The sequence below is a fragment of the Spea bombifrons genome, chromosome 2 (genome assembly GCF_027358695.1).
Source record: "Spea bombifrons isolate aSpeBom1 chromosome 2, aSpeBom1.2.pri, whole genome shotgun sequence".
Classification (NCBI taxonomy): domain Eukaryota; kingdom Metazoa; phylum Chordata; class Amphibia; order Anura; family Pelobatidae; genus Spea; species Spea bombifrons.
In genome coordinates, this window is record NC_071088.1 from 129257715 (window position 1) to 129284459 (window position 26745).

The window sequence follows — 26745 nt, forward strand, 5'->3', positions numbered from 1 at the left end:
AAATACAGTTAGTAAATGTTTAGATAGCTGTTCATATTAATACATTGATATTAATATTCTTACGTTATGATTTCATGTTCTAGTTGTGACTCAATCTGTCCCATGATCTCTCAGTGAAGACCATTTTAGAATAAAGTCATTAAAACGTGTAAGCAGAAAGTCGTAACACTCTAAGGCTAGGTTTCCACTTGTTTTTTTTTTGCTAAAAACGCCCATAAAAACGCCAATTCAGCCACACGGCGTTTTATTAGTGAAAAAACGCTGCAGCCAGATGTTAGCTGTTCTTCAATAGGAAATCGCACAATGCCATATCCACTTGGCGTTTTTCTGTTTGGCGTTTTTTCAGTCCTCTTTGGCGTTTTTTGGCTTTTTGGGGCTCTGTGGCAGTTTTTCAGAATCGCAGCATGTTGGCGTTTTTTGCAAGGAAATCTTGGCGTTTTTCTCCAATAGAAGTCTATGGGAGAGAAAAACCGCCATGAAAAAGCCATGTGGGTTTTTTGCTTTGGCGTTTTTTATGGCGTTTTTTTCCACAGTTACAATGCAGAGGATGGACCCAGTATCTGTGTGTCCTACGAGAAATAGGCTGGAAACAAACAGTTTCACACAAAACAAAGTTCATACTGAATTTTACACCATTTGGAACAAACATGCCATTACAAACAAACATACGCGACTGGATCCTGCGTGCCAAAAGCAACAGCAAACAATTTGCACCATCATTTGGGGCCAATCTTCCTAGAGGAGCAGACATTCGGAATAAAGCATGCCTTACAAACCACAGAAAAGAGACAAAAGGGTCCGCCGGGGCGTTTAAGTAGAACTCTACCAAGTAAATGACATCAGGAGAGGGCAGATACTTGCCATTTATCCTAATCCCTTTTAGCTGGGTGAAACTTCTAACTTGTAAAGGCTGGAAAAACTGCCTAAGGTCAAAAAAAAGCAATTTCCACAGGAAGGCTAAAACGCCAGAAAAAACTCCAGAAAAAACGCCAAAACGCAGGTAAATGCAGTGGCAGTTTTGTTGGCATTTTTCCTGGCGTTTTTCATCAAGAAAAAAACGCAGGACAAAAACCCAAGTGGAAACCTAGCCTTAATGAGACATTTTAACCATCCTATGGACTTCAAAACATGTTAAAGTTGCTCCCCTTGCAAATTCTGCTGATCCCCCTTATGTGTTTGCCCCGTTGCCCTCCTCCCCAATTATTTTCCCTGCAGGAGTTGTGACATACTTACCCCAGTCAGCTCCAGCACTGGCTTAGCTAACATCGCGAGGGCGGGGTCTAACGAAACCCCACTATGTGCATGCATGAAAAGCAGCCAATCAGTGGCAAGAGTCATCAGACCATGGAGGATTAAGGCAGCTGCAAGGCTGCAGTTTCTACCTCCTGTAAGTGGGTTTATTTATTTATTTTTTTTATTTCTGAAGAAAGCATGTTAAAGTGCTCACATTAAATGGACAAGGACCCCCAGTGTTTTAGATTTATACTTGTGCGTTTCTTTTATAAACCAATTAACAAGATTGTAATTGTGTAGAAATATAGCGGTAGCTCTCAGAAAATGGTAGAACAGGAGATACGCAATAGAAAAAATCATATTATATGAACAATTCACTTAGAGTATTCAAACCTTATGGAATTTGCTTATTATTGGCCCAAAATACATCACTGGAGAATGTTGCAATAAAATGGCAACATATACAGTATATATACAGTACATATATATATATATAAACTAAAGGTCCATTATTAAATCAGACAATGTTTCACAGTCTCGATCTCCTAATCCCAATGTTTTGCCTTCTAGAACAAGGACTGATCATGGAACGAGCTTGCGATGTGAATTCGTAGCTACAGGCTATGTAGCGATCAGACTTTGTAACCTGGCTCAAGCAGGCAAATTGCCAGCAGCACCGCAGACTCAAAGTCAGAAGGCATAACCGCACAAAAACGCAGCTTTTGCACCTAAATCGTTTATACAAAAAAATGTTCCTCTGCTTAAAAATAAACAGGATATAATATAATATGCCACACTTGTCTAATCGTCGCTGAAGATCAATTAAACTCATCAGTTCTGTCTGGAGGCAGGATGGCTGGATTTGATGGAATATTCATGCTTCACTTTACATACTGTATGTAGAAACTCCTCTCTTTCTGATTTGTTTTCCTTCCGATCACTTACATTTTACTCATTCTGCAGTTCATGCTGTCACTCAATTATTCTGTCTCTCTCCCTTTAAGCCCCTTTGTTTAATTTCCCATCTCCTTTGTCTCTCCATAAATACTTTGCATAATCCCCTGGGATGGATTAACATCTAGGCGAAAGAAGCTTTTGCTTCCATGTACCTTAAAACATAAAAACATAGAGTTTGACAGCAGATAAAAAAATATTCTGCCCGTTTTTCATAAAAATGTAAAGAGACTTTAATCAGTCCTTGGCTTTGTGCATTCCAGGCACATTCAAATTCCTTCACTGTATTAACATCTACCACTTGTGATGGGGGGGGCTGTTCCTTTTATCTATTCTGACCTTGTACTTCTGGATTATGACCTTTTGTTCTAACATTTCTCTTCCTTTGAAATAAACTTCCCTCCTGTTCTTTGTTAAGTCCCTTCAAGTATTTAACCCTTCAGTTCTGAAGGTTTTTAGTGCCCTATGTACCGTATGTTTTCTGCCATGGTTACCATATGTGGGTTTAATTAAGATTTCCTTTTTCCATGTTTGAAAACCATAGAAACATGCAAAAAATAATAATTGTGAGCACTAGTATGTAAAATATATATATATATATATACTAAAATGAGAAAAACACAGTAGGTACCACTGATGGACAATGACCACACCTGTCCCTCACATAGTACAATACAGGGTAGTATTTATCCTGCCTTAAGGGGATTGGGGGTATTGAACTATACTTTTTACGTGTAGTGCTAGGGCACATTTTTATTATTAACTTTATGTTATTTTTACACACTGTTACCAGTGCAATATGGATAGCAATCTCTTTAGGAGCATTCAGGATACATCTTATGTATATTTTTTTTTTCATTTTTGTTTATATTCCATTAAAAAAATATTTTTTAAAAACCTTTTCCCTTTCTGGGAAAAGGGAGAAATGTTTCTCGCTCTCTTCCCTCCTCTCTCCCCTGCACTGATCACACTGATCACCAAGCAGGGCTCCATAGACTTGCATTGCTCATCACAATGCATGCCATCAACCAGCAGGGGGGGCAATCGGACTCCTACTGGGTCTTTCCTGAATTCCAATGACCTTTCCGTGGATGTCATAAGCAGTAAGGTCTACCAGAAAGGAATCCCGATCATTCCTTGCCGATATTCCTTATGTAAAGCCATGCCGGAGCCCCATTACACACAATTACTTTTCTATCCCATTTATTTAGTTGAACTGATTTAGAGTAGGTTAGTTAGATTCAGATGCCCCATTTGATGATGCCACACTTATAGGCTTAGCCACTGATGTTCAGATTCAACCCCACAAAAGGAAGCATGTAAACCCGAGCATGTAGTGGAGAAGTACCGGGCTCTCCCAAACCTGGTGATTCCTTAAATCCCCCCCAATTACAGAGACACTTGGCACTGTGCTAATAAATTTCAATTTTTTTTAAAAAAAGTTGTGGGCTATCAAAAGTTCAGAAGCATACAAATATTTATGATGCTGAACTTTTGATAGCCCACTCAGGCTCACGCAAACATGAAGCCTGGCACCGAAATTTTGAACACTGATCATGTTTTTTTTTTTTTGTTTTTTTTAAATCTCCTGACTTATGAGCAGATTCAGATACGAGGGTCTGCTTACATGTTTTCATTTTAATAAAGAAATTTGAAAATGTACATAAAATTTACATAGCATCCATACCCCTTAACCGGATGTATGCATTGATGAGTCCTTTTTGCTTTTCCAGGGTAGGCTACTGTTCAGGCAATGCATCCCCTCTAAGCGGTCACGATATGGGGTCAAATTTAACAAATTTTTTGAGCTTATTATACAAGCTCAAGAGCTGTTTTTATTTCTATTTGACACCCCAGCCTGTGGTACAATAAGGAATAATAGAAACAGCCTTAGATAGTAATTAGTGTATCCCAAGCAAAAGAGAGGCAGTTTGCACAATGAGCAACTACTTGACCTCAGTTACACCGGTCAACTATACACAAAAATAATGTGGTGCCAGTACGTGTGAGAGGAGAGGGCCATGCCCTGGTCAGAAAGCATCTAAAACATACTAAAAACATGGGAAAACATGACACGTTGTAATATGTCATTTGTTGTTGTTCATCTGAGGTTGTATTTCCCAAATTTTTAGACCTGTTAAGAACAGATACCGGTAATTATTGTTATGATGGAATTATTTACTATACTGTACTTTCTTTTTCACACTTCTGTGTATATATATAAAGTAGAGCTTTGTCATGTTACTTTATCCCTGCATGTAATTGGCTGTAGAACATGTATGGAAGTACGGGAGATCTTCTATAGACTGAATCGTGGTATGGTATCGCATTGGCAATGAATGGGTTAAATATAGGATTGTAAGTTTCCTCATACATGCTCTGCATCGTCAAAAACGCTAAGCAATATAAGTTGGGCATAAGGATTTGTGTCACAGAAAGAGACTATACCAAGTCAGCAGGTATTATGCAGTACAGCACAATTTCGGGCATTTTGGCTTATTTAACAATAATTCATTATCACCTGTTTTCTCTAAACATTACACACAAACTGACATTCACCTCCGGGGCAGAGCATCCCATAGATCTCAGTGAGCAAAACAATAATGTCGCAGATGCGTCCCTTTTCTTGGTGTCATTTATTCTCCGTAATTCTAGCAACAGATTCATTTTTCCTTTTTTATTTTTATTTTTTTAATTTTAAATGGCTTATTATTACATTCCTTTTATACAACTATTTATGTTCCCCGCTAGGGTATGAATAGACAGAGTGAAATTCCGCCTAAACAAATGAAATAAAAGATTAGCCATGAGGGGACAGGTGGTGACCAGGTTTGAAATTATAAAAAAATAAAAGATAGGAGAGTGCACAGCCTAAAAAGAACAAAAAGGCATACACATTCAGATTCCTGGGTTGCTGCTAGAATAATAATTACCAATAAATACACAAAACAAAGCAAGAATTCAGTGCACACCCAGCGAATACCATTCAAAAAACAAGTCAAAAGCATAAATATTGGGGATCCCCAATACGAATGCCTTAGGTGTTTTTTGAATGGTATTCGCTGGGTATGCACTGAAATCTTGCTTTGTTTTGTATATAACAAAATGATCTCCTAATCATTTCTGAAAATAAGAAAGAAATCCCCCAGGAGTGTATATTCTTTACCCTCTATGCATAAGAATGAATAGAATTGATTTACTAAAGAGGGAACTGAAAGAAAAGTTGTGGCTTCTAAACTATTCATTATGAAGGGCAGGGCGGCTTTTCCAGAATAATATGAGAAGCTCACTGGGGACTGCACCAGGGGTGTAACTAGAAACCATGGGGGCTTGGTGCGAAAAATGCCCTGGGCCCCCCAACTTCAACAGCTAGTGTGTGGCATCATTGCCCCCAAACAACTTGTCTGTGCCTTCTTTGACCTTTACTCCACCTTTTAACATACACAAATTACACACACTCCATCTCACTCCACTTACACATGTATGCTCACACACTCACGCATTCAAGTACACATGCATGCTCACAAGCACACACGCATGCTCACACAAAAGCACACATGCATCGTCACACACAAATACTCATGCATGCTCTATCACACACAAAAGACACATACACAAGTACACATCCATGTACACATCCATGCTCACGTTCATACATACATTGTGTGTGTATATATATATATATATATATATATATATATACACACATATATACATATATACATATATATATATATATATATATATATATATATATATACATATATATATATATATATATATATATATATATATACATATATATATATATATATATATATATATATATATACACATATATACAATAGTATCGTCTGTGGACTGCCGTCTGTAGTATGCTTAGGGGTATAAAAAGGACTTGTTACTAGTGGGGTACCTTAGGGATCTGTACTGGGACCTGTATTTTTTAAGATCTGCAATGGGGTAGACATGGTGGAACAACCAAAATGGCAATGGATTAAGAATGTAATAGCTGCAGTTTAATGTCAATTAAAATGTAAAATAATGAACTTAGGACATAAAAATCCCAAGGTAGAATATCTTATTTTACTGGGAAGAATAAATGGCACAGCCTCCCATAACAAGTAATAGAGGTTTATACAGTGATAGAATTTTAAATGCATGAGTTAGGCATATGGCTCCTGAATCTAAGATGAGATCAAAGACCAAGGTTAAGGCCCCACTCTCTAATTCAGGAAAAGAAGGGCTGAAAGGTTCTAAACTGTCGTCAAATTCTATATTTCTGTGCTCTGAAAACGTACAGAAACTGTGAATTTTACAACTGAATATTGCAAAACACTTGTTAGCAACACCAAAATATAAAGTTTAATGACTCCTAACAGTGGGAGTATAATATACTGCATCTTCCATCTAGAAAATATTGATTTCACTTTGGGTATGTATTTCTATAAATGCCGAAATTGCACCATCTAGATTTTTATTAACACAAAAAATCTCAATATGTGTTAAAAAATGGCTTTGTAAGATCTGATTATATAACATACATGAAATCTCGATTTGTTGATTATTTTTCTAAAGGCCAAGCGTGGCCAATAGTTTCAGTCAACGCCTTGACCTCACTAGACTTTAGCATTTCCAGAGCACTGAACTGAGTTATTGTTATAATGCTTTAATTAAATCCCGAGGCTGTTATAAAAAAAAGAGACGATCGGAATCTGAGGATCTTATTTCTTTCTAGACCATCTAGAGCTGTAAGCAGGTGTTCTGTTTACCAATCCAAAACTCCTTCACGCCTGGCCCGAAGGTCAAATTTCAAACTATCATGGAATGTGGCATCTCAAATTATAACTTAGGCTAAGAATGGTAAATACCTGTCAGGCTTTCTAATAACAAAGGATCTGTCAATGTGTGGAAAAAAATAAGGAATAAAAAAACAAAAAAAAACAATGGTATTTTGGAAAACTGAGTTTCATCTCCCCAAATAATTGGTGTTATTTTTTTCAATCAGCCCTTGACCATTCATCATTTCCTTGCCTTTAAGTAGCTAATCACACCTAAAAAATAATGGGAATTAAAAAATAGACATATTACAATGAGCATCCAGGGATGCTTTGTCTGGTTTTTTTGGTATCTACCCTCAAAGCGCTGGCAAACAGTTTCCATCCATACATTTTTTTGAAATGTTGTACAAGTCATTATGTCACAAGGACTAAAGTGACATTTATATGTAAACAGTAGTGACATATGCTGACAGGAACACGAAGACAAGTTTTCCCACCAGAGTTTCCCAGAAGCGTGAAGTGCTGGGTTTTCACCGATTTTCGGAGAATAAGCCAATTTTGTTTTTGTTCCGCTCTCTTAGTGTATCATAAGCATACTTGGGTACTGGTTAAACATTCTAGCACCAACTTTATCAGTTTGCTAATTTCATATCTGCACTAGAAATGGTACAATTCCCACTAGTATAGTAGAGTTAAAATCCCTGCTTGCATAGCATTGACTAAGAATATTTTAACTCCTGGTTTTTGCCATTACTTGTAATTGGTTGCCACCATTAGTGAATCATGGGCTATTCTAAGCTTAAATGGACAGTTTACTTGGAGTAGACTGTCAGACTTGTGAGTATCCTGCTCTTCTACTTTGTGGTCCAACGATTCTTGCCACTGATTGGCTGTTGGATGAGTCTTCATCAATTGGCTGCTTGATGAGATGAGTCTTCCACTCATCTCTTTCCCGAATGCTCATTAGATTGTAGGCCCTACATAAATCAAGTGTAGTGAACACCTTAGAAGAGTGAGCCCTTTCCAAGAATTCAGGGATGAGTGGGAGTGGATATAAAAGTGGAGGGTCAAATAAATCCATTTTGTAGGTTTTCATCAATGTTAGTCTATAGATGTCTGGGTTCAAAATCAGAGAGCGGGTAAAAAAAATAATGGGTAAGCCGGTAATCAATTTAACAATCATAGATTCGATGAGGAGGCAGACTGTCGGTGGCTTTCTTGTTGAAGAAGTCCATAAGCTCTTTATTTTGAGGTGAAATCCCACTTTTGTTAGAACAAACAAATAGCCTGGCAATACGTGGAGGTGAAGGTTATAGAGACCCTACAACAGTGGGATTATGAAGATGTAGCCACAGGATATCCAGGATGAGTGGAAACAATGGAGAGCATACTAGGTCAAAATATATCAGTTCATGGTGTTAAGATCGCAAGAGCAAGTGGCACTGATTCAGAGGTTGCAGGTCCAAAAGATAAAGGGCTGACATGCACTGCTTGCACTGTGAGATGTTGAGTTTTGGGTCTGGTGGGGACAGAGAGGTGTTTGGCTAGCTGGAGATCAATGAAGCATCCAATAGAGCCAGAATCAATGACTGACATCACTTGCACAGGTCTATGATTCCACTGTAAGCATAAAGGAGTGGATAAGTACTTAAAGACAGTCTCTGTTCGGGGGACGGATGAGTGTCAGTCAGTTCCCTACCTTTGCGTTTATGCAGTCTGGTAGGGTAGGAGCGTAGGAAATGGCCAGCTTTGCCACAGTAGAGACACTGGTCTTGTGTGAGACGGCGAGTAACCTCCTGACAACTAAGAGGACTTGAAGTTAGATCGATCAGCATGGGTGACAGAAGCAGAGACCGCGTAATACTCTGCGGCTGTAAGTGGGCAAGAGCCGGATTTCTCAACCTGTGGTCTATTTTTAGGGAAATCGTGATAATGTATTCCAAAATGTCAGGAACCCCTTCCAAGCTAATTCATCTTTTAGATTTTCGGTAAGTCCCAGAGAACTGGTCCAGAAGAACAGTCTCATTCCATTTGGTGGTTCTAGCCTGGCGTCTGAATTCAGTTGACACGCGGGAAAGATGGCGGCAGATGCCATAGCAGCAAAAAGCGGGACTCTGCCAAACTCCTGCACCCCCTCCTTCTGTGAGGCAAGGAGGAGGAAACTGGTGACCAGGAGATATGTGCCTGACAGTATGTGTGTATACAGTTTGTATAGCCAGTGTGTGTAAATGTATAGTGCCAGTGTCTTAACACCTTAAGGACAATGGGCGGTCCCTAAACCCATTGAAAACAATGCATTTTGAGTACATGTATGGGCTTTGTCATTAAGGGGTTAAACAGTACCAGAGTCTACTGTATTGTAGTGCCATTGTGTGTATGTGTCCATAGTGTTAGAGTATGTCATTGTATATATGTATAGTGTTAGCCAGTGTGTGTGTATGTGTATAAGAGTTTGGTGTTACCGTGTATGGTGTGGTTTGTGACATTAGCATATGTGTGGTAGTGGTATATAATGGTATATAATGGTAGTGTGTGTATTTGTGTTAGTATGTGTGTACATGAGCGTGGGATGTTATCATGTGTCTGTTACTGTATGGTGTTAGAGTGTGTAAATGTATGTTAGTGTTTGGCAAGCCTAACACCAGGCTCCAGGAAAATAAAAACATGATTGGGGAAGAAAAGAAGCTTGCTAATAGTAAATTGCTATAATATTATCGTTGGATTGACTCAGCAAAGAACTAAAAGAATGACAGAAAGGAGGTCTAATGGTGTATCCATCATAGCTTAAATGCCTGAAAAGCTGCTTAACTATTTTCCAATCAGCCCTGCAATGCAGATATTTTTACTGAGTCATTGTTAATTTCAGCTTGTCGCACAAGGCAAGACAGTCCTTAGTCCTGTCATACCCAACAAAAACCCAAGGAATCCTTAAAAGTAATAACTGTGTAGGGTGGGATTGTCCATATTTAATGTGGAGGGCCATTTGGTAGAAAAAAGGCTGGCGGCGGACACTATAAATGTTGTGATACAGCACAGCCTATTAACATTTGAAGAAGGATAGAAAAGGTTAGTACCTTAAATGCACTTTATAATTACATTTTGGGCACAGCTTTGCTTTGCATTAAACAACAATTTCAGTGTGATTAAGGGAGTAATATTATAACTGAATATATATTTTTCATTGATAAAAAATTTTATGCTTCTGTTCACAACCACTCTAAACAAAGATTCCATTTTTAGTAAGAATATTTTTTCAAAGTCCAATATGAAACTGCAACAATTACTGAATACCTGACCTAGACGTTGACGTACATCGGCTGCCATTCTCCGTCATGATCCTACATTTCATGCCACTGATTGGCTACGTGAAATCAAAGGCAGCACTTTCCACACATGTGGCGTGTGAACACAGTGCTGCACGCAGCGTTCGCTGAGCCAGTGCTGGAGCTGACTGGTGGTGAGTATATCATGTGTAGGGAAATATGTTCAGCTGAACACCTCGGCACGGTGGCAAATTCAACATTTGTGGAAAGGGGCAAATTCATATGGGGCAATAATGCAGAATCCCCCATGCATTTGCAAAATTGACAATATGAATATTTAAATGAACTACACAGCTATGATATTATTATTATCTAATGATTTATTTAGTGCCATCAGATTCCATTGATGGCTGGAGTGACCCTTTCAATGTGTGCATGCCATTAGGTAAATCATTATTATTGGACACTACATTGTAGATATACAGAACTTAAGCAACTTTAAATAGTGATTATTCATCTAGTAGATACCTTTCTGAGACCTGTACTTTTCAGCTCCAAGACATCCATTGTGTAGTTCACTCTGCGACCGTAGTGATCAAATTGAACATTCCCTGTTAATCCCTGTATTCGAACCTAAAAATAAATAAATCATAATATGTAGATGCCAACAGGAAATTTATACAAATGTGTATCTATATATTATAATCATTGTCCAACAAAAAAAATATGCAGAAATTTGCAGCAAGGGCGTAACTAGAAACCTTGGAGCCCCAGACTTCACCAAGTAACATCTGTCACATTGCCAATTTTGCCCTAAGACTGTTTATTAGTGCCATGTTAGACCCAGCTTGTGAGTGCCACCTTTGCCCTCGGTTCATTAGTGCCATCTTACCCAAACAGCTTGCTTGTGCCATCTTTGCCCCAAACAGCTTGCTCCTGCCAGCTTTGCCTTAAACAGCTTGTCGGTGCCATCTTTGACCCCAAACAGCTTTCGTGTGCCATTTTGCCCCAAACAGCTTTTGTGTGCCATCTTTACCCTAAACAGGTTGTCTGTGTCCTCTTTGACTCAAACAGCTTATCAGTGCCCCCAAACAGCCTAGCTGTACCACCCTTTGTCCCAAAAAGCCTGCCTGTGCCCTTGCCCACAACATTTACCTGCAGGAATGGTGTCTCTCTTTTCCTCCAGCTGTGTGCAGACTGATGCAGCGTTTACAAAGTGGATGATATGTCACTTTGAGCATGCTGCTTCAGTCAGACACATCGTGTCTAGAATCTCCATGTCGCTAGCTTTGGGTATTACCCGCACCTAGTGGCTTTAAATGTGGAGGGGTGGTTGCCCGGGTTGCAACTCCTGCAGCCATGATTGTTATGCCCCTGATTTGCAAATTTTCCTGTGAGGGTGTCTACCTAACCTTAAAAATAATAAAGTATAGTAATCACCTGTTTGAGAGTTCGCTCCATTTCAATTCCTTGACCCCAAGGAGCAGCTGGGTTAGCAAGGCAATCACCCGCATTCCCTCTTCTTGAAAGATCAATTTTTTGCCTCCGTAAATTCCGAAAAGCTTCAGCCATTACAAGTACACCATCGTATGTTAGTGCAGAAGTATACTTCAAGAGAAAAATTCAATATGCATTAGACCCAGAATTCACTAACCTAATATGATGTTTCTAGGCAGATATACACATTTTATGAGGGACAAGAGGTTGCTACAAAGAAAAAGTAATGTTTAGCCACCAGGAAACCATTATTTATTAGCTACAGGGGCCTCCTGAAAACAGATGATTTGTGAAGTTCAAAGTGACATCTTGTCAACTTATTTTTATTGCTGGTTGAAACGGCTTACATGCTAAACATCATGCTAGAATAAAAATGGCAGTATTGTTAGTGGCTCGGTACTACATTGTAAGAATTATAGATAACAAATCTGGAAAAAATCTTGGTTACATTCTAAATTTTATAAGAAATTAGTGTCACTTCAAATTCCTAAATGAATATTATAAACAATTGATTATCACAACTCAATCGCACTTAAATGAAACATACAACAAATATCTCCCAGTCGCCAGGATCATAACATCTTCCAGTAGCAAGGATCATCATAAATCTTGTTCCTTTAACTTCAGTCCTCGTTCATTACTAATCTCCAATATAAGTATTCGATTTTCACCGTTGACTGCTGAAAATGCCTTCCTTTCCATTACTTACAGGCAATAAAACATGACTTATGAAGACGTATCTGCAACTTCTATTTTTTCATAGCAACCAATCAATAGCTAGTTACCTTTGGAGGGCTCTCTGATCCCGGGTACTCCCGTTGGTCAAGTGTCTTCCATCTCTGCATTAGTTCAGTCACTATTGGAGTATTAAAATCTACCAGCTGGAATCCTGTTACGTTAGCTCCGCCATGCATAAACCTGTCAAGCGAAATGTCCTTGATTCCCTGGGAAAGAAGGAACTCAAGGTTACGATTTATTGTTCTCAAATGCAAACAATGGCATTCTTTTTACGGTTTCAGGTTTGAATGTAGGAGATCATAAAATGAAATGTGAAATAATGACCTGCATTTTTATAGAGTGTGAATTAAAACGTGCTTAGCCATTTTATGAGTGTTTTCCAGAATGTACTTACTGGTTGAATAAGCCATTGTAAGAGAAACTGAGGAGTGAAAAATATTCACTCATAAAAGGCTGGGTTTATTAAATGTAAACCTATTTAAAATATAAAACACATACAAATACCTACTTTCTAGATATGACATAATAAAATAAAATTAGTCTCATTTCCACTGATAGAATGTGCTTTGCAGTCACTAAAACCCTGACTTGCCTCCCCGGCCGTTATAATCATAGACGCCAATATTACAAAATATCTGGATTAAAGTGAACAACTAGGTTCAATCAAGCAAAACTAGCTTTTAAAACGTGTTCAGAGCCACCTGAACTGGAACCAAAATACTACCTGAACAAATAATACGTATTTTTTTAAACCCACGTTATCATCATATGTACGATACAACTGTTTTGTATATTATTATTATTATTTATTTTTTTATATAGCGCCATCAAATTCCGTAGCGCTGTACAATGGGTAGACAGGACATAACAAGTAGTATGTAACATAACAAATTAATATATTATTATATTATATTATTAGTATATATAAAAATTAGTTTTCAAAAGGGTTATGATGTTGTCTGCTGCATATTAATCATCTATATGTTTGCTAGTTGGATCGCCTTATCTCAAACTACTAGAACAAACACCCTGACTCCTCACACTGCCTTGTGGTAAACAATTTAATGTCTGGGACTTAATCACTCAGACTCATGAAAGCCTACTGTGGATATGATTTAATTGGATAAGTGAGATCTCATTAACACTGCCACAGTAAGCTCAGTGTGATCTTTGACCAGGGAACCTTAACCAAAATATCAGATGGCCGAGAACAACGGTGACCTACAGGTCTGCACATAAGAATTTTATTGGAACAAGGTGAACTAAAACCCGAATTGTATTCAATAAAGTAAAATTGTACAAAATAGTAAAAGAAAAATATAAATACTTTTAATAGTAAACAGCCACTATCACAATGGTTAGCATAACTGTATTGAAACTATGTATGGATTGACCTTTTGTTTGTCAATCATATGTATGTTTAAATTAAATATTACATATATATTATATATATTATTATTATTATCTTTTATTTATATAGCGCCAACAGTTTACGCAGCGCTTAATACAATACATATATTCAAGGGATATGACAAGGCTAGAATTGACAGACTAAGACAAACCGATACATTAGGTGGAGAGGCTCGGCTTGCAAGCTTACAATCTTGAGGGAATGGGGTGACAAACATAAGGCACAGAGAAAGGGTGAGAGGTAGTGTGGGGGGTATCAATGACAGGGAAGTTCTAGCAGCTAAGATGGCGCGGCTTCTCTGAAGAAGTGAGTTTTGAGATGTCTCTTGAATGTTGGGAGGGAGGGTGAATGCTGAAGGTGCCTTGGGAGTAGATTCCAGAGATATGGGGCAGCCCGAGTGAAATCTTGTAGACGGGATATATATGTATCACCTTACGTGAACATCATGTGATGTGCGGCTTATGATCGTCCCAATAAGTTCTCTTCCTTTTTGTTAAAATGCTGATTATTAACGAGTGGTTCAAGCAGCCTTTGCGAAGGCTTGCTTGTGCCCTTTCATGTAATTGTCCTGCCATCTCTGCTTCTGCTTATCCTTGCCCACCTAAGGATCTTATGGCTGCGCTCTTGTGCAGTGTCCTTTGTTGATGCCTGCCATTGTCCCAGGTACCTAGAACAAGGCCACAGAAAATGCTTATCCCGAGCAAGAATGCTTGCCCTTTCTCAGACCTTGTCAGCCCACTTTTGGCTTTAGACCCTCTTCATTAACAGAAGACACGTGTGAATCCTTTGTACAATTTCATACAATTCTTCAATCACAACTATTCCTTAATTTTCACCTATCTCATTTTAGGATATAGAGTACATGCTTATTATGAATTAGGGTAAAATGTATACCATGGTGTTATCTTCACTTGTACATGGGCTTTCATAATGAGATTCTGCCATGCCAGGGTGTGCAGAACACATATCTGCCAGGTAGGGTGACCACATCGGCCATGTTTTCCAGGACACATATTGCTGACCAGCACAGGTGAAGTGATGCCCTGCAGTATGTGTGATGTATAGAATGGAACCAATTAGTCAGATATAATCCCACACACTGTATAGCAGAAATGGGGTGGTCAGCAATATGTAAAAATTATACGTGTCCTGGAAAACATGGCTGATGTGGTGGCCCTACTGCTAGCTATAGGAAGGCACCACACTCTTCTTTTTCAAGAGGTAACTTATAACATGTGTCCTGCTTTGATATGTCTCTACAGGACATTAAAATTATAACATAAAATAAGTGATCTTTGAAGTAGTGCCTTTTTGCAGATGAACAGAAAAGCTAAAAGAAGCAATGTTCTGTAAGCCGTGGATTTCCTTGAATTCCTAGTTTTTCCTTTTATTTTTTTTCTTCTTATTTTATGCGTGCAGTTTTATTGCTTTTCCAGCTGCAATAGAGCCGTGAAGCTTGAAGAGAGTGTGTGAGATTTATCATAATCTACAAAGCATGACATATGGCAAAGAAGATGGGATGTCACTGAGCCGTGTGATTTTACAAAACACCAAAACAATCCACGATATTTCTTTTGGAAAAACGTTGTGTTTTGTAGTTTTAAATTGTAAAGTATGTGGCAAGACAAATATAAAAAAGTGACAATGCACTGAAAAATGGCAGTTCTAGCAAAAGGATGCAACAGTTTAACAAAAATAATTTTTTTAAGCAATGTTAATGGGAACAATTACAACGCACGCTGTTGTTTTCAGTTTACCAGCCAGTGTAATTGTTTATGAAATGGTTGGTTTCATAAAGGACTACTATTTTACGCCAGGAAAGCTACTAAAAACTGTTCAACTAACTTGATTAATTTGTTTTGTGCTCTGAAACCTTTATATTTCTCCTCACCCAAACCTTAAGTTCAAGAATCACCAAAATGGTGCAGTGACTTCATAATAGGTGAGAAATGTCTTTATGGAAAGAAAAAAAAGTCACACGGGTCCTAAAAACAGGATGTTAATATATTTCACAGAATTTAGTGGCAGATTAGAACTATTTGGCCCATTTTCTCCTTAGGTAAGACTCAACATTGTCTTGTCTTAGAATCAGAATACCGTTATGCCTATCCCATGCGTGTTTAAATTCCTCCACTGTATCTGCAGCTTCTCTCCCCATTTTGCCCTTTGTGGAAGTTCACCGGGAGGCCACGTCCAGCAGACGAAGAAAGAAGACATCTTGGAGCAGCGGACGCACACAGAAGAACTAGAAGACGCAAGAGAAGAAGCTGCGTGGCAAGGAGATAGGGGTATGAAAGCAGCCAGCAGAGAAGACATTCATAGAGAACATGAGAGAGAGTAAGTGAGAGTGTGAGAGAACGTTACTGAGCATGAGAGAGTGAACGAGGGCGAGTGACGAATGTCACTTCCAGATGTAAAAAGCCCTCTGTTTTTCATCTGAAGCGAAAGGGTAAGAAACAAAATTTGTTGTCCAAAAACGAATGGACCAAAAAAGTTAACTAAAAACTTGCAAATGGACCAAAAACAACTCTACTGTACAAGTCAACAAAATGTTACTGTTAATAGCACAAGTCAACAAAATGTTACTGCCACACCGTACAGTACCACAGGTGGAGCGAAAGACCCAGACATGAAGACACGTCCAAGTATATATTTTAAGACTGCTGTTTTATCACATAAAAAACAAAATCTGCTGCTTAAGAGCAGCAAGCTGTAACATTCTTCTTGGCTAGGGAAGTAGGGGGATATTGAGTCCAAAAACGTATCACGCATTGATTTTCTGCAGCGGAAGCAAAGAAAATTGCAATCTACTTGAAAACTTAGAATTTGCAATTCCAATACTTGCACAGATTTCTCCCCTAGAATTAGTCTCAGACACTAAAATAAAACGTATTCAAGATCTGAGCAAAAATGAAACATCCTAAAAATAACTGGACCTATTAAACTGACAGATTAGCTTCATCACTCTGCATTTCAAATCATACTTCATACTTGTTTAGTAAAAGTGGACATCTTTAGAATGCTAATCACAAAATTAACGCTAGTCCGGGAATCACATTCATTAGTAACAGGCAGTCACACCAACATAAAACATAATGCAGCTGACTGGAGCTGTCTGCTTTACTAAACTACTGCTTGGATGAAGGTCATAAGAAAGATGATTTTTCTTTAAAATACACAACTCGCCACTTCTCTGCCTTTTGGCTAAGATCAAGTGAGTATCTGTGGGAAATGGAAGGTTTGGTCAGCCAGGGTGCTTGGCAAGTGGGTGGCTGTGTGGGGGAACTTTTTTCACCTCACAAGCACATGCTGGTAGGAACACAATCCACACCTGGACCCTTCATTTTTTCAGTCTCACTTAAATTTCCCTAGCCAACAGCTGGTGGCAGAGGAGAGTTTTTTAATTTACCAGCCATAGGTTAGGGCTGGTAACACGGCATAGAATCACGAGTTTCCGAGTTGTTTTTGTGTGCATTTTCTGCCCTTATATGGTTTACGCTGAAAATACCACGATGGAACTGGTCCACTGAAGACTCAGCTTTTTTGGTGTGAGGTTGTGTGCTTTTGGGCTGCCATTCCCTCATGAAGACTTAAGCGCATCCCCTCTTCGGGAGGTCCTAGACCAGGGGTAGGCAACCTTCGGCACTCCAGATGTTGTGAACTACATTTCCCCTGATGCTTTGCCAGCATTATGACTGTAAGAGCATTATGGGAGATGTAGTCAACACCTGGAGTGCCGAAGGTTGCCTACCCCTGTCCTAGACGATCAGATCCTCCTTTGGTTTTGGCCAGGGAGGAAAGGGACTTCACATCCCCCTTTAGGGAGTGCAGGCCCCACAGGAGAACATTAGGGACCTAGTATGTGGCCCTACACTTTGGAGCACTGGCAACTTTCTTCATCGACAACAAAAAAGTCTTCAAAAAAAAAAAAGATACACAAAAAGACATTTTCTTATAACACTTAGACAATTAGTACATGCATAAAAAAATAACAGATTAAATGACCTGATCATGGCATGAGGTAATGAATAGGACAGGAAATGCATGCATGATATCAAGGTGATAATTGTTTCTAAAATAAACCCTTTATACTTGTAATAAAAGTAAATACTCTGTGCAAATTGAAACATTCATTGTTTAGTTACTGGCGTTAGTAAATTAGACCTCTGTCTCTATTCTGATATTTGTATATATGTTTGTGCTTAGTATATATATATAAAGTTGTGGTGGTAAACTTTGGTCATGTTTCTGTCAACTTCCTGTCAACTTCCTGTTCCAGGTTATTCCACTGTAAGCAGGGGAAGTAACAGTTATGAGCTCTTTTTCTTACACATAGGCCTTGGAAATATAAGTCTGTATGTCATTGTTTTAAATGCATTAGTATATACTTTCACTGATTTAAGTACTGTTTCATGTTGGTGTATATTATTTTCATGTCAGTGAGGTGATATGAGCTTGGCTAGATAGGCCTTTGTTTTCTGTCAGTTGATATTTGAATAGTCATGAATGCCTTGTATGTCAATGTCACTTGTATGCATGTGTACAAACAATGTTCTAATAAATGTTCCTAATTCTGTATATTTTGCAGTTTTACAAAAGTAAAAGTAAAAAGGATGAAAATAGAAATCAAATATTAAAGAGTCTCAGTAAGAGTCCAAACAGTACCCTTGCTTCCTGGGTTTTTATTGAGAAGATGTTCGCTGTCTGCCAAACTTTGTACTAGCAACACATCGTGAGGGCAGGACACTTTAGCATGCACAGTTCTTGCACATGCTCAGTGGCACTTCAACAGAAGCCAATCACGTGCTGGCAAAGCACCTGTGCTAAGATAGCATACATGTGATTGGTTGCTGCTACTCCCTTTGATTTAAATATGGGCTTGTTGCTTAGAATGAGAGTTTTACTGAGCATGTGCTCAGTAAATAATATATTAATAAAAAAATCAATAACATATTAATATAATAAAATAGTATTATAATTATTCTCTAGGAAGCATATTGAAGTATGTTCCCTGCTTTCAGTAGGAGCTGTTGAGGGAGGAGTTAAATGAGACAAAAGAACTCCAACAACTAAATAATCTTGATTTGTATGGAGTAAAATGCATTCAACATGACAATACAACTGGAGTGTGCCTTTAATTGCCAAAGGAGACACGGTCATTGCCATAGGAACTGAAAATGCTTGTGAAATGTTTCTGCTTTAATGTGCTTAAACCTTCAGAAAATCAAATAAGATATGCTAGAGGTTTTTTTTTTTTGCTTAACATGCTAAACGAGCTAGTCTAATTTTCAGATTTTTTTTTTAGCTTTTCACTAATATTTTATGTTACTGAGGCATTATCTAATGGAGTTATCTAAGTAAATTTTCTACTAAAAATTATCATATTATATCATTATAATAATGTTAATTATGGTAGACATATTTTATGACAAATGTTTAAGCAAACATCAGCCCATCAATATTAAATATTAAATACATATTCTGAGTTAACTTTTATATATATGCTTAATAGGCTTTCAGGGAACATGTCGAAGGACAAACATCTATTCTGTATAATATATCTTTAAATGCATTTGTCACTGTAAATGTTGAGATTAATATCACTCAAGAAAAAACCCCAAATCCTTGGGAATGCTTTTTTTTTATTTCCAATAAATACATTAATAATAATAATAATAATAATAATGTGTTATTAAATAACATATGGTACAAAATATAAACAGAATAAAAAGCGACTTTTCAACAATTTAAAGCTTTGCATTTAAAGGAAAATAGGTCATTGCTCATTAATAAAACTAAAGAAAGAATAATGTGTTAGGATGGAAGATTTTCTATGACTCATGCGTAAACCCTTCCAATAAATCCTTAAAATAAAAAATAAATAAACTGCGTGGGCACCAGCGGTCTTTGTGCCAATGGGCACATTTAGAGGAGTGGATAGAACAGCATCACTAATTCATCACTATAAACATTCACAGGTTAAAAAATAAACCACATACTTACCAGGTTTGCAATGATGTAATGGTAACCTTTAACATGTTTTCCAACGCTTACAATCTAGAAGAAATGGGAAAAAAAATGTTATAGCATCCACAAATAAAACTAAGATGACATCATTTAATGGAGCCATGACACGTGATCCTTTTGTGGGAAAGTTGTTCCTGATGGGTTACAATATGGGTTACGATAAAGGGTGCTTTTAAAAAGTCACAGTGTTATGTCTTATTGTTATTACCGTAATTGCAGCCTGTAGCTCTGTTTTATGGGGTACCTAAAAACATAAGTTTAGTTTTCTTAAACTTCCTTGATTCCCTTTCCTTTCAGTAGACGGTATTACATAGTCAAACACTAATGATTTAATGGTTTGTGGGTTTTTTTGTAATGGCTAACATCCAAAAGTTTCCAACATAATTTATGTTACTTATAGCTTGTTTGGCTTGCAGATCATGTTGTGCTGAGTAGTAAATAATGGAAAAAAAAAAAAAATGTCACACCATGCAGTACTACTGGAAATGGAATTGAATCATAATTGTGCAATCACTAAATCACCCGGATTAAATAGGCAGTTATCTTAATCTTAACTTTTCATTTATAGCATTAAAATAGGGAAGTTATCTAATTGTATAAAACAAATAAAAGTTAGTTTTATCATGGAGAATTGAAGTCAAGACTTTCAAAACTTTTTTTTTTTTTTTTAAAGGCAGGGGACGTCCTTCACAAATGTAAAGTATTTTAAAATTGTCTGTTATTGTTATTGTTCCTTATTATTATTGTTATTTATTATTTATTATTACACAGTGCTTTTTCCAATACATTTATTCTAAGGCTATGACTAAACTTGAACTGACAAACCGACAACCTAGAGAGAATGAGGTATATATATATATATATATATATATCAAAACACTTAATTTATGGAGAAAGGTGGAGATAGTGCCATAGATGGATGTGGGAATAGAGAGAAATATGTGGAGGACCATTATTAGTAGGGATGTCCCGGTAGTAAAAGAACGAGAGGTGGAGAAAGGACATGGAAAGATTTGGACTAATCCAACTGAGCCTAGTGGGTAGTAAAGGGATACCAAGGGTTGGTGCCCTCTACTGGTTGATGAGAAGTTAAAGCAAGTTATAAACTAATGGTTTATGGTAAGCATCTTGCCCTTAACTCAACTACCCGCTACCCACCAAATTCCTCCTGTAGTGATCACAAACAGTTGTGAATGGCTGATCCCCAGAACTCACCCCAGTATAATAAAGTCTATCACGAAGGGCCTGATCCCCAGGTTTGTCAATGCTCACCTTGTGTCCAGTTATGTATATTTAAAAGTTACTACTCGCCTATCCCGTCCTCATTGGGGTCTAAGAGAGGTGGGCAGCAAATGTCTTACTGACCTACACTTCATGACTCTGTCATTGTCTGTTTGCTGTTACAATAAATGTATCTCGATCCTGCACTTTGACTTGAGGGAAGATATACAAGACACCACAACTCAACTCTCAATTGGTAGCAGATGCTGCCATAAAAAAAGCTAATGTACTCCTCAGTTCAAAACCCTGCTTTCAAATGCATGACTATAAATAAACATAAAGCAGCGATTTTTTTATGAGTGAGATGCATTGCAGTTGAGGCTTTTATGACCCTTCAAATGATTGCTTCATGCTGAAGCTTTCTCCATGCTTATTTATAATAATGCATTTGAATAAGGAACTTTGATCTGAACATTACAATGTTACATATGGGTATATATCTAGATTTACACACCATAACAGTGTGATCTTTTACAAGATTTTGAAGCGTCTTGTTTCATATCTGTAAAGATAGCATGTTCTAACAACAATTTTCAAACATATGCCCTGTGTTAACATGCATTCTAAATATTTAAGAGAAAATTCTTACCCAATTTATACCCAATTAATTACGTTTTTTTATTCCAACTCCTTACTTGACCCTCTTCAATCTGGTTTCTGCCCTCGACATTCTACTGTCATCACGCTTACTAAAATTACTAATGACTAATGACTGCTAAATGCAAGGGCCACTACCCTATTTTAATCCCAATGGACCTGTCTGCCACTTTCGCCAATGTGGACCACCCTCTTCTCCTTCAAACGCCTCATGATCTTGGTCTCCATGACCCTCTCCTGTTCCTACCTCTCTGATCGTACCTTCAGCGTCTCTCTCCAGTAACACTTCCCCTCCCCCTCTCAGTTAGGTCCCCAAGGCTCAGTTCTAGGACCCCTTCTGTTCTCTCTTTACACTACCTCACTTGGCAAACTAATCTCATCTTTTGGCCTTCAATATCACCTCTATGCTGATGACACCCAGATCTATCTATCCTCTCCTGATCTCTACCCCTTAAATACCCTCACTGTGCTTGTAGCCCTTGCCCATGTAAGAGTTATTTATAGTCTCTGGTTGTTATTCTCTGATATTGCCTTGTCCTGCACCGGTTTTCAATTTCTTACCTTACTCTGACCATGAGTTTGTCTTATCCTACTGTACTGCTGCCTATGGAGCTTGACCTGTGTGCCAGGCCTCTGCTTGACCTTGACCTTTGTTCCTGCCTTATCTCTGTATCCTGACGTCTTGAGTCCTGCTCCAGTTAACCTGACCTTGACTAAAATCCTGTTGTTCCAATGCAGTTTATCAGTTGATACCAACTGTGCTGTGGATCCTTATCCTGACACCTATACCAGGTGTTATTCTTGGTATATCAAAGTATATACCTTTTATACTTTATAAATATGAAAAAACAACCATATTTTAGTTTTGTAGGTGAAAAAAAGTTTGCAATACCATGCTATAACATATTAGTTAAAATTTTCAAAGAATGTTTTAGAATTCAAATTAAAATTAGATGCAACCCAGGACTCTTGTTTTCATGTCTGACTTTTTTTGCATACTGTGTGAGTTGATTAATAGATGCTAAATCCATGCTGTGTTGTGACTATTGCAAACAAGAAAAAAATGAATCACCGTGGGATAAAGATGCTTGCGATACATCATCAAAAAGAAAATAAATTACGGAAAAACATCAAAAAAACGAAAAAAAAAATATAATGCAGGTTATCCTTGGTTTATGAAAATATAATTTTTACTGCATTTGTTAATTTCTACGAATAACTAATGTATCATTGATACACAGGACCCTATACTGAGATGTTACATGGTTCGGTATAATAAATATGTGACATACAAACTTGTTACACAAAACTATAGCACATAAAGTGAAGTAATGTCTGCAAAATGTATTGTAATTTCTATCTATTCAAAATGTGAATTTCTAATATGTAAAAACAGCATAGAAATGTCATGTTGACTCGTAAACTCTCATTTTTACCCTAACGGTGACGGTGAACTCGTCATCAGTAATATTTTACTTTCTCTGCCTTTATAGCTATTGATGGTTATAATTCTGTGTGAATTGATTGTAAAGCTGTGAAGTAGCACCAAACCACCTTAAGCAACATATTAAGGAGACAAAAGAAGCCTTTTCTTTTTTTAAAGGGTATGCTTATATATAATCACAGTACTTCCAAACACATCTATACAGTTTTGGAGTTGTACTGTGTTAGCCATGGAAAGAGAGAAATTAGATTTGGTAAAGATGATACTTTTATTGGCTAACTGGCATATAATCGATTCCAAGCTTTCAAAACTATCTTCTTCAAGTATATTATACGTTCTTCCTATCGGAGGAGAGGATGTGTCCGGAAGCTCGCTTTTACGGAAGTGCACCGGGAGGACTGGTTCACGGAAAAGGGGACGAAGAAAGAAGACACAGGGAAAAGCCTACAAAGACAGAAGAAAGACGACAGAATAACAAGAAGAGTAAAGAAAAGAAGCAGAGCTGGGGAAAGGAGACAGGGACATGAAGGAGGCAGGCGCAGAAGGTAGGAAGACATTGAGAGTGAGTGCATGAGTGTGTGAGTGATAATGCGAGAGAGCATGAGTAAGAGTAAATGTGGGTGCTTTTACATTTTAAAGTAGGGGGGTGCCAAATATAGAATCAGCCCCGGGTACACCCATGAGTCTAATGTGTAACAAAATACATTATGGTCTGTATCTACACACAAATTAATGAATCCAATAGATTATAACACCGCAAGAGCAGGGACCTCTTCTCCTTCTCGCTTAATATGTTTTAAAAATGTTATCAAATTGTCTTTGTTAAATCCTTTCACTGTCCCCGATTATAAAGTCACTACAGAATCTGCTGCCGCTATATAAATAAATGTAATGTAATTACGCTCATCGGATTTTAAATTTGAAAAATTCTAAAATGTTTCCAGCTTTCCTTAATACATCTGACTTCAGTTATACGTCGTGTGAGTTAGTAGCCTGCCACAAACGTAATATTTAAAATGCTTAACGTGTAGGTGCCAGGGGAAATGTATTTATAATTCATGAATTGTTAATAAGCTAATTTATCTAAGGTTTTAAAACAAGCAATCAAAAATAGCATGTTAAACAAGGAATGCATGTTGAACTTAACACTCCGGAAGGTTGTAAATAATTTGCATGCGGGTATTTCATTCAAGGTGTGGCGGGCTTAACTCTTTCCGGGAAAGGTTTATGGAACAAGTTACTCATTGGTGTAGCCGCTGTGGGTGGGGCAATATTGGGAGAGGCGGAGACAACATTCAGCACACCCACTCCTCTGACTCTAATATAAATTGTGCACTTGTATCGAGATTTTTTATGTTTTATGACATTTATCTCCTTAGATCCCACATAACTAGCTTTAGCCTTCCAACTCATCAATGAAGGAAGCTTCAGAATTACTGACGGAGTCTCTTTCTGTAACAGATACTTTAAAAGATAATTTGAGTTGTAAATTGTAAGCCGCAGCAAATTAAAAAGTCAAGTGTAAAACGATATTGTAATTACTTATACTACTGTTTACTTCTTTGATGTTCAAACGTGCAATACATTGATTCTAAACCTTTAAATCATCCAAAACACCACTAAAACACTAAATGCAAATCTGAATGAAGGAATTGATTTACTAAAAGTAAAATGAGCCATGTTTATTTGCTTACATTGGTTGATCATCCACAGGCTAGATTTCCACTTGGTTTTTTTTTGCTAAAAACACCTATAAAAACGCCAATAGCGCCACCTGGCGTTTTTTTAGTGAAAAACGGCTGCAGCCAGATGTTAGCTGTTCTTCAATAGGAAATCGCAAAATGCCATTTCCACTTGGCGTTTTTCTGTTTGGCGTTTTTTCAGTCCTCTTTGGCGTTTTTCTGCTTTTTTGGGCTCTGTGGCAGTTTTTCAAAATCGCAGCATGTTCACACTCTGGCGTTTTTTGCAAGAAATCTTGGCGTTTTTCTCCAATAGAAGTCTATGGGAGAGAAAAAACGCCATGAAAAAGCCATGTGGGTTTATTGCCTTGGCGTTTTTTATGGCGTTTTTTCCACAGTTATAATGCAGAGGATGGACCCAGTATCTGTGTGTCCTACGAGAAATAGGCTGAAAACAAACAGTTTCACACAAAACAAAGTCCTGGACTGGTTCATATTGAATTTTACACCATTTGGAACAAACATGCCATTACAAACAAACATACGCGACTGGATCCTGCGTGCCAAAAGCAACAGCAAACAATTTGCACCATCATTTGGGGCCAATCTTCCCAGAGGAGCAGACATTCGGAATAAAGCATGCCTTACAAACCACAGAAAAGAGACAAAAGGGTCTACCAAGTAAATGACATCAGGAGAGGGCAGATACTTGCCATTTATCCTAATCCCTTTTAGCTGGGTGAAAGTTCTAACTTGTAAAGGCTGGAAAAACTGCCTAAGGTCAAAAAAAGCAATTTCCACAGAAAGGCTAAAACGCCAGAAAAAACTCCAGAAAAAACGCCAAAACGCAGGTAAATGCAGCGGCAGTTTTCTTGGCGTTTTTCCTGGCGTTTTTCATCAAGAAAAAAACGCAGGACAAAAACCCAAGTGGAAACCTAGCCACATAGGAACAGATTCATCTAGAATTTGATGGCAGATAAGAACCATTTGGCCCATTAATTCCGCCTGTTTTCTCTGCCGTATGGACTGAAACCTGGACTCGTCTTGGATTCAACTTTAAATTTGCTTACTGTATTAGCCTCTACAACTGAAGCCCTCTCAGTAAAGTAAAACCTCTTCTCTGGGGAGAATCAGCATATCGAGGAGGACTAATTATGCACCAGGTTGGGAGTATGGGGAATTAAGATGGCTGCTCCCACTCATAGACACATGTGGGTTTCTAATGCTCATATGTATAGTTTGCATTGGTGGCTGGTACCCATTTGAAACAAACATACTGTCAATAATAATGTCAATATTTCTCATTTATTGAGAAAACGCAAGGTGTGACTACAGCGCTTAACTGATAGTGAAGCTGCACTCTGAACTGTGATACCCGTAATCACAAATAAACATATAAAAAAACATAAACATGGTAATGATGCACTTCTCATAAAACACAATAAAGTTATGGTGTCCCCGACATGTGAAGTATATAGGAAAGGAAGGTGTCAAAAATGCATAAAAAAGTACAACCCTTTAAAGTTTGTACTTTTTGATACCATTTTTTGTCTCATTTATTGATTATTCAATATATTATGGATAATAAATTAATAACGGATAGGGAATTTTGGGAAGCAGACAAAGGCGACTGTGTAAGATTTTAGAACTACGCGTTCCATCATCTAAAAGACTGTAGTATTTTGCAGCGATCATCTGGGATAATAGAAGATGGCTACAAATTAAAATGAATCATGGACTCATCAGCAAACCAGTTCTGGAAAAAGCTTTACAGTACATCAAGTGTGTCTATTAGGGCACAGCAGGGCACTATTTGTAGAAATACATCAGTGGTGGAAAT

The 26745-nt window shown here is 37.7% G+C and overlaps 1 protein-coding gene across 6 annotated transcripts in view; it reads right to left on the reverse strand.

Annotated features, from left to right (window-relative positions):
• GRIA4 (glutamate ionotropic receptor AMPA type subunit 4) overlaps window positions 1–26745 on the reverse strand; it is a 161990-nt gene that overhangs the window by 31100 nt on the left and 104145 nt on the right. For all 6 annotated transcript variants that reach the window (XM_053456480.1, XM_053456478.1, XM_053456479.1 and 3 more), the window contains 4 exons: window positions 19881–19934; window positions 12514–12672; window positions 11672–11839; window positions 10760–10864 (listed from right to left, as the gene is read on the reverse strand). In XM_053456480.1, the coding sequence (XP_053312455.1) occupies window positions 10760–10864; window positions 11672–11839; window positions 12514–12672; window positions 19881–19934 (486 nt within the window). The remainder of the gene's footprint in view (window positions 1–10759; window positions 10865–11671; window positions 11840–12513; window positions 12673–19880; window positions 19935–26745) is intronic.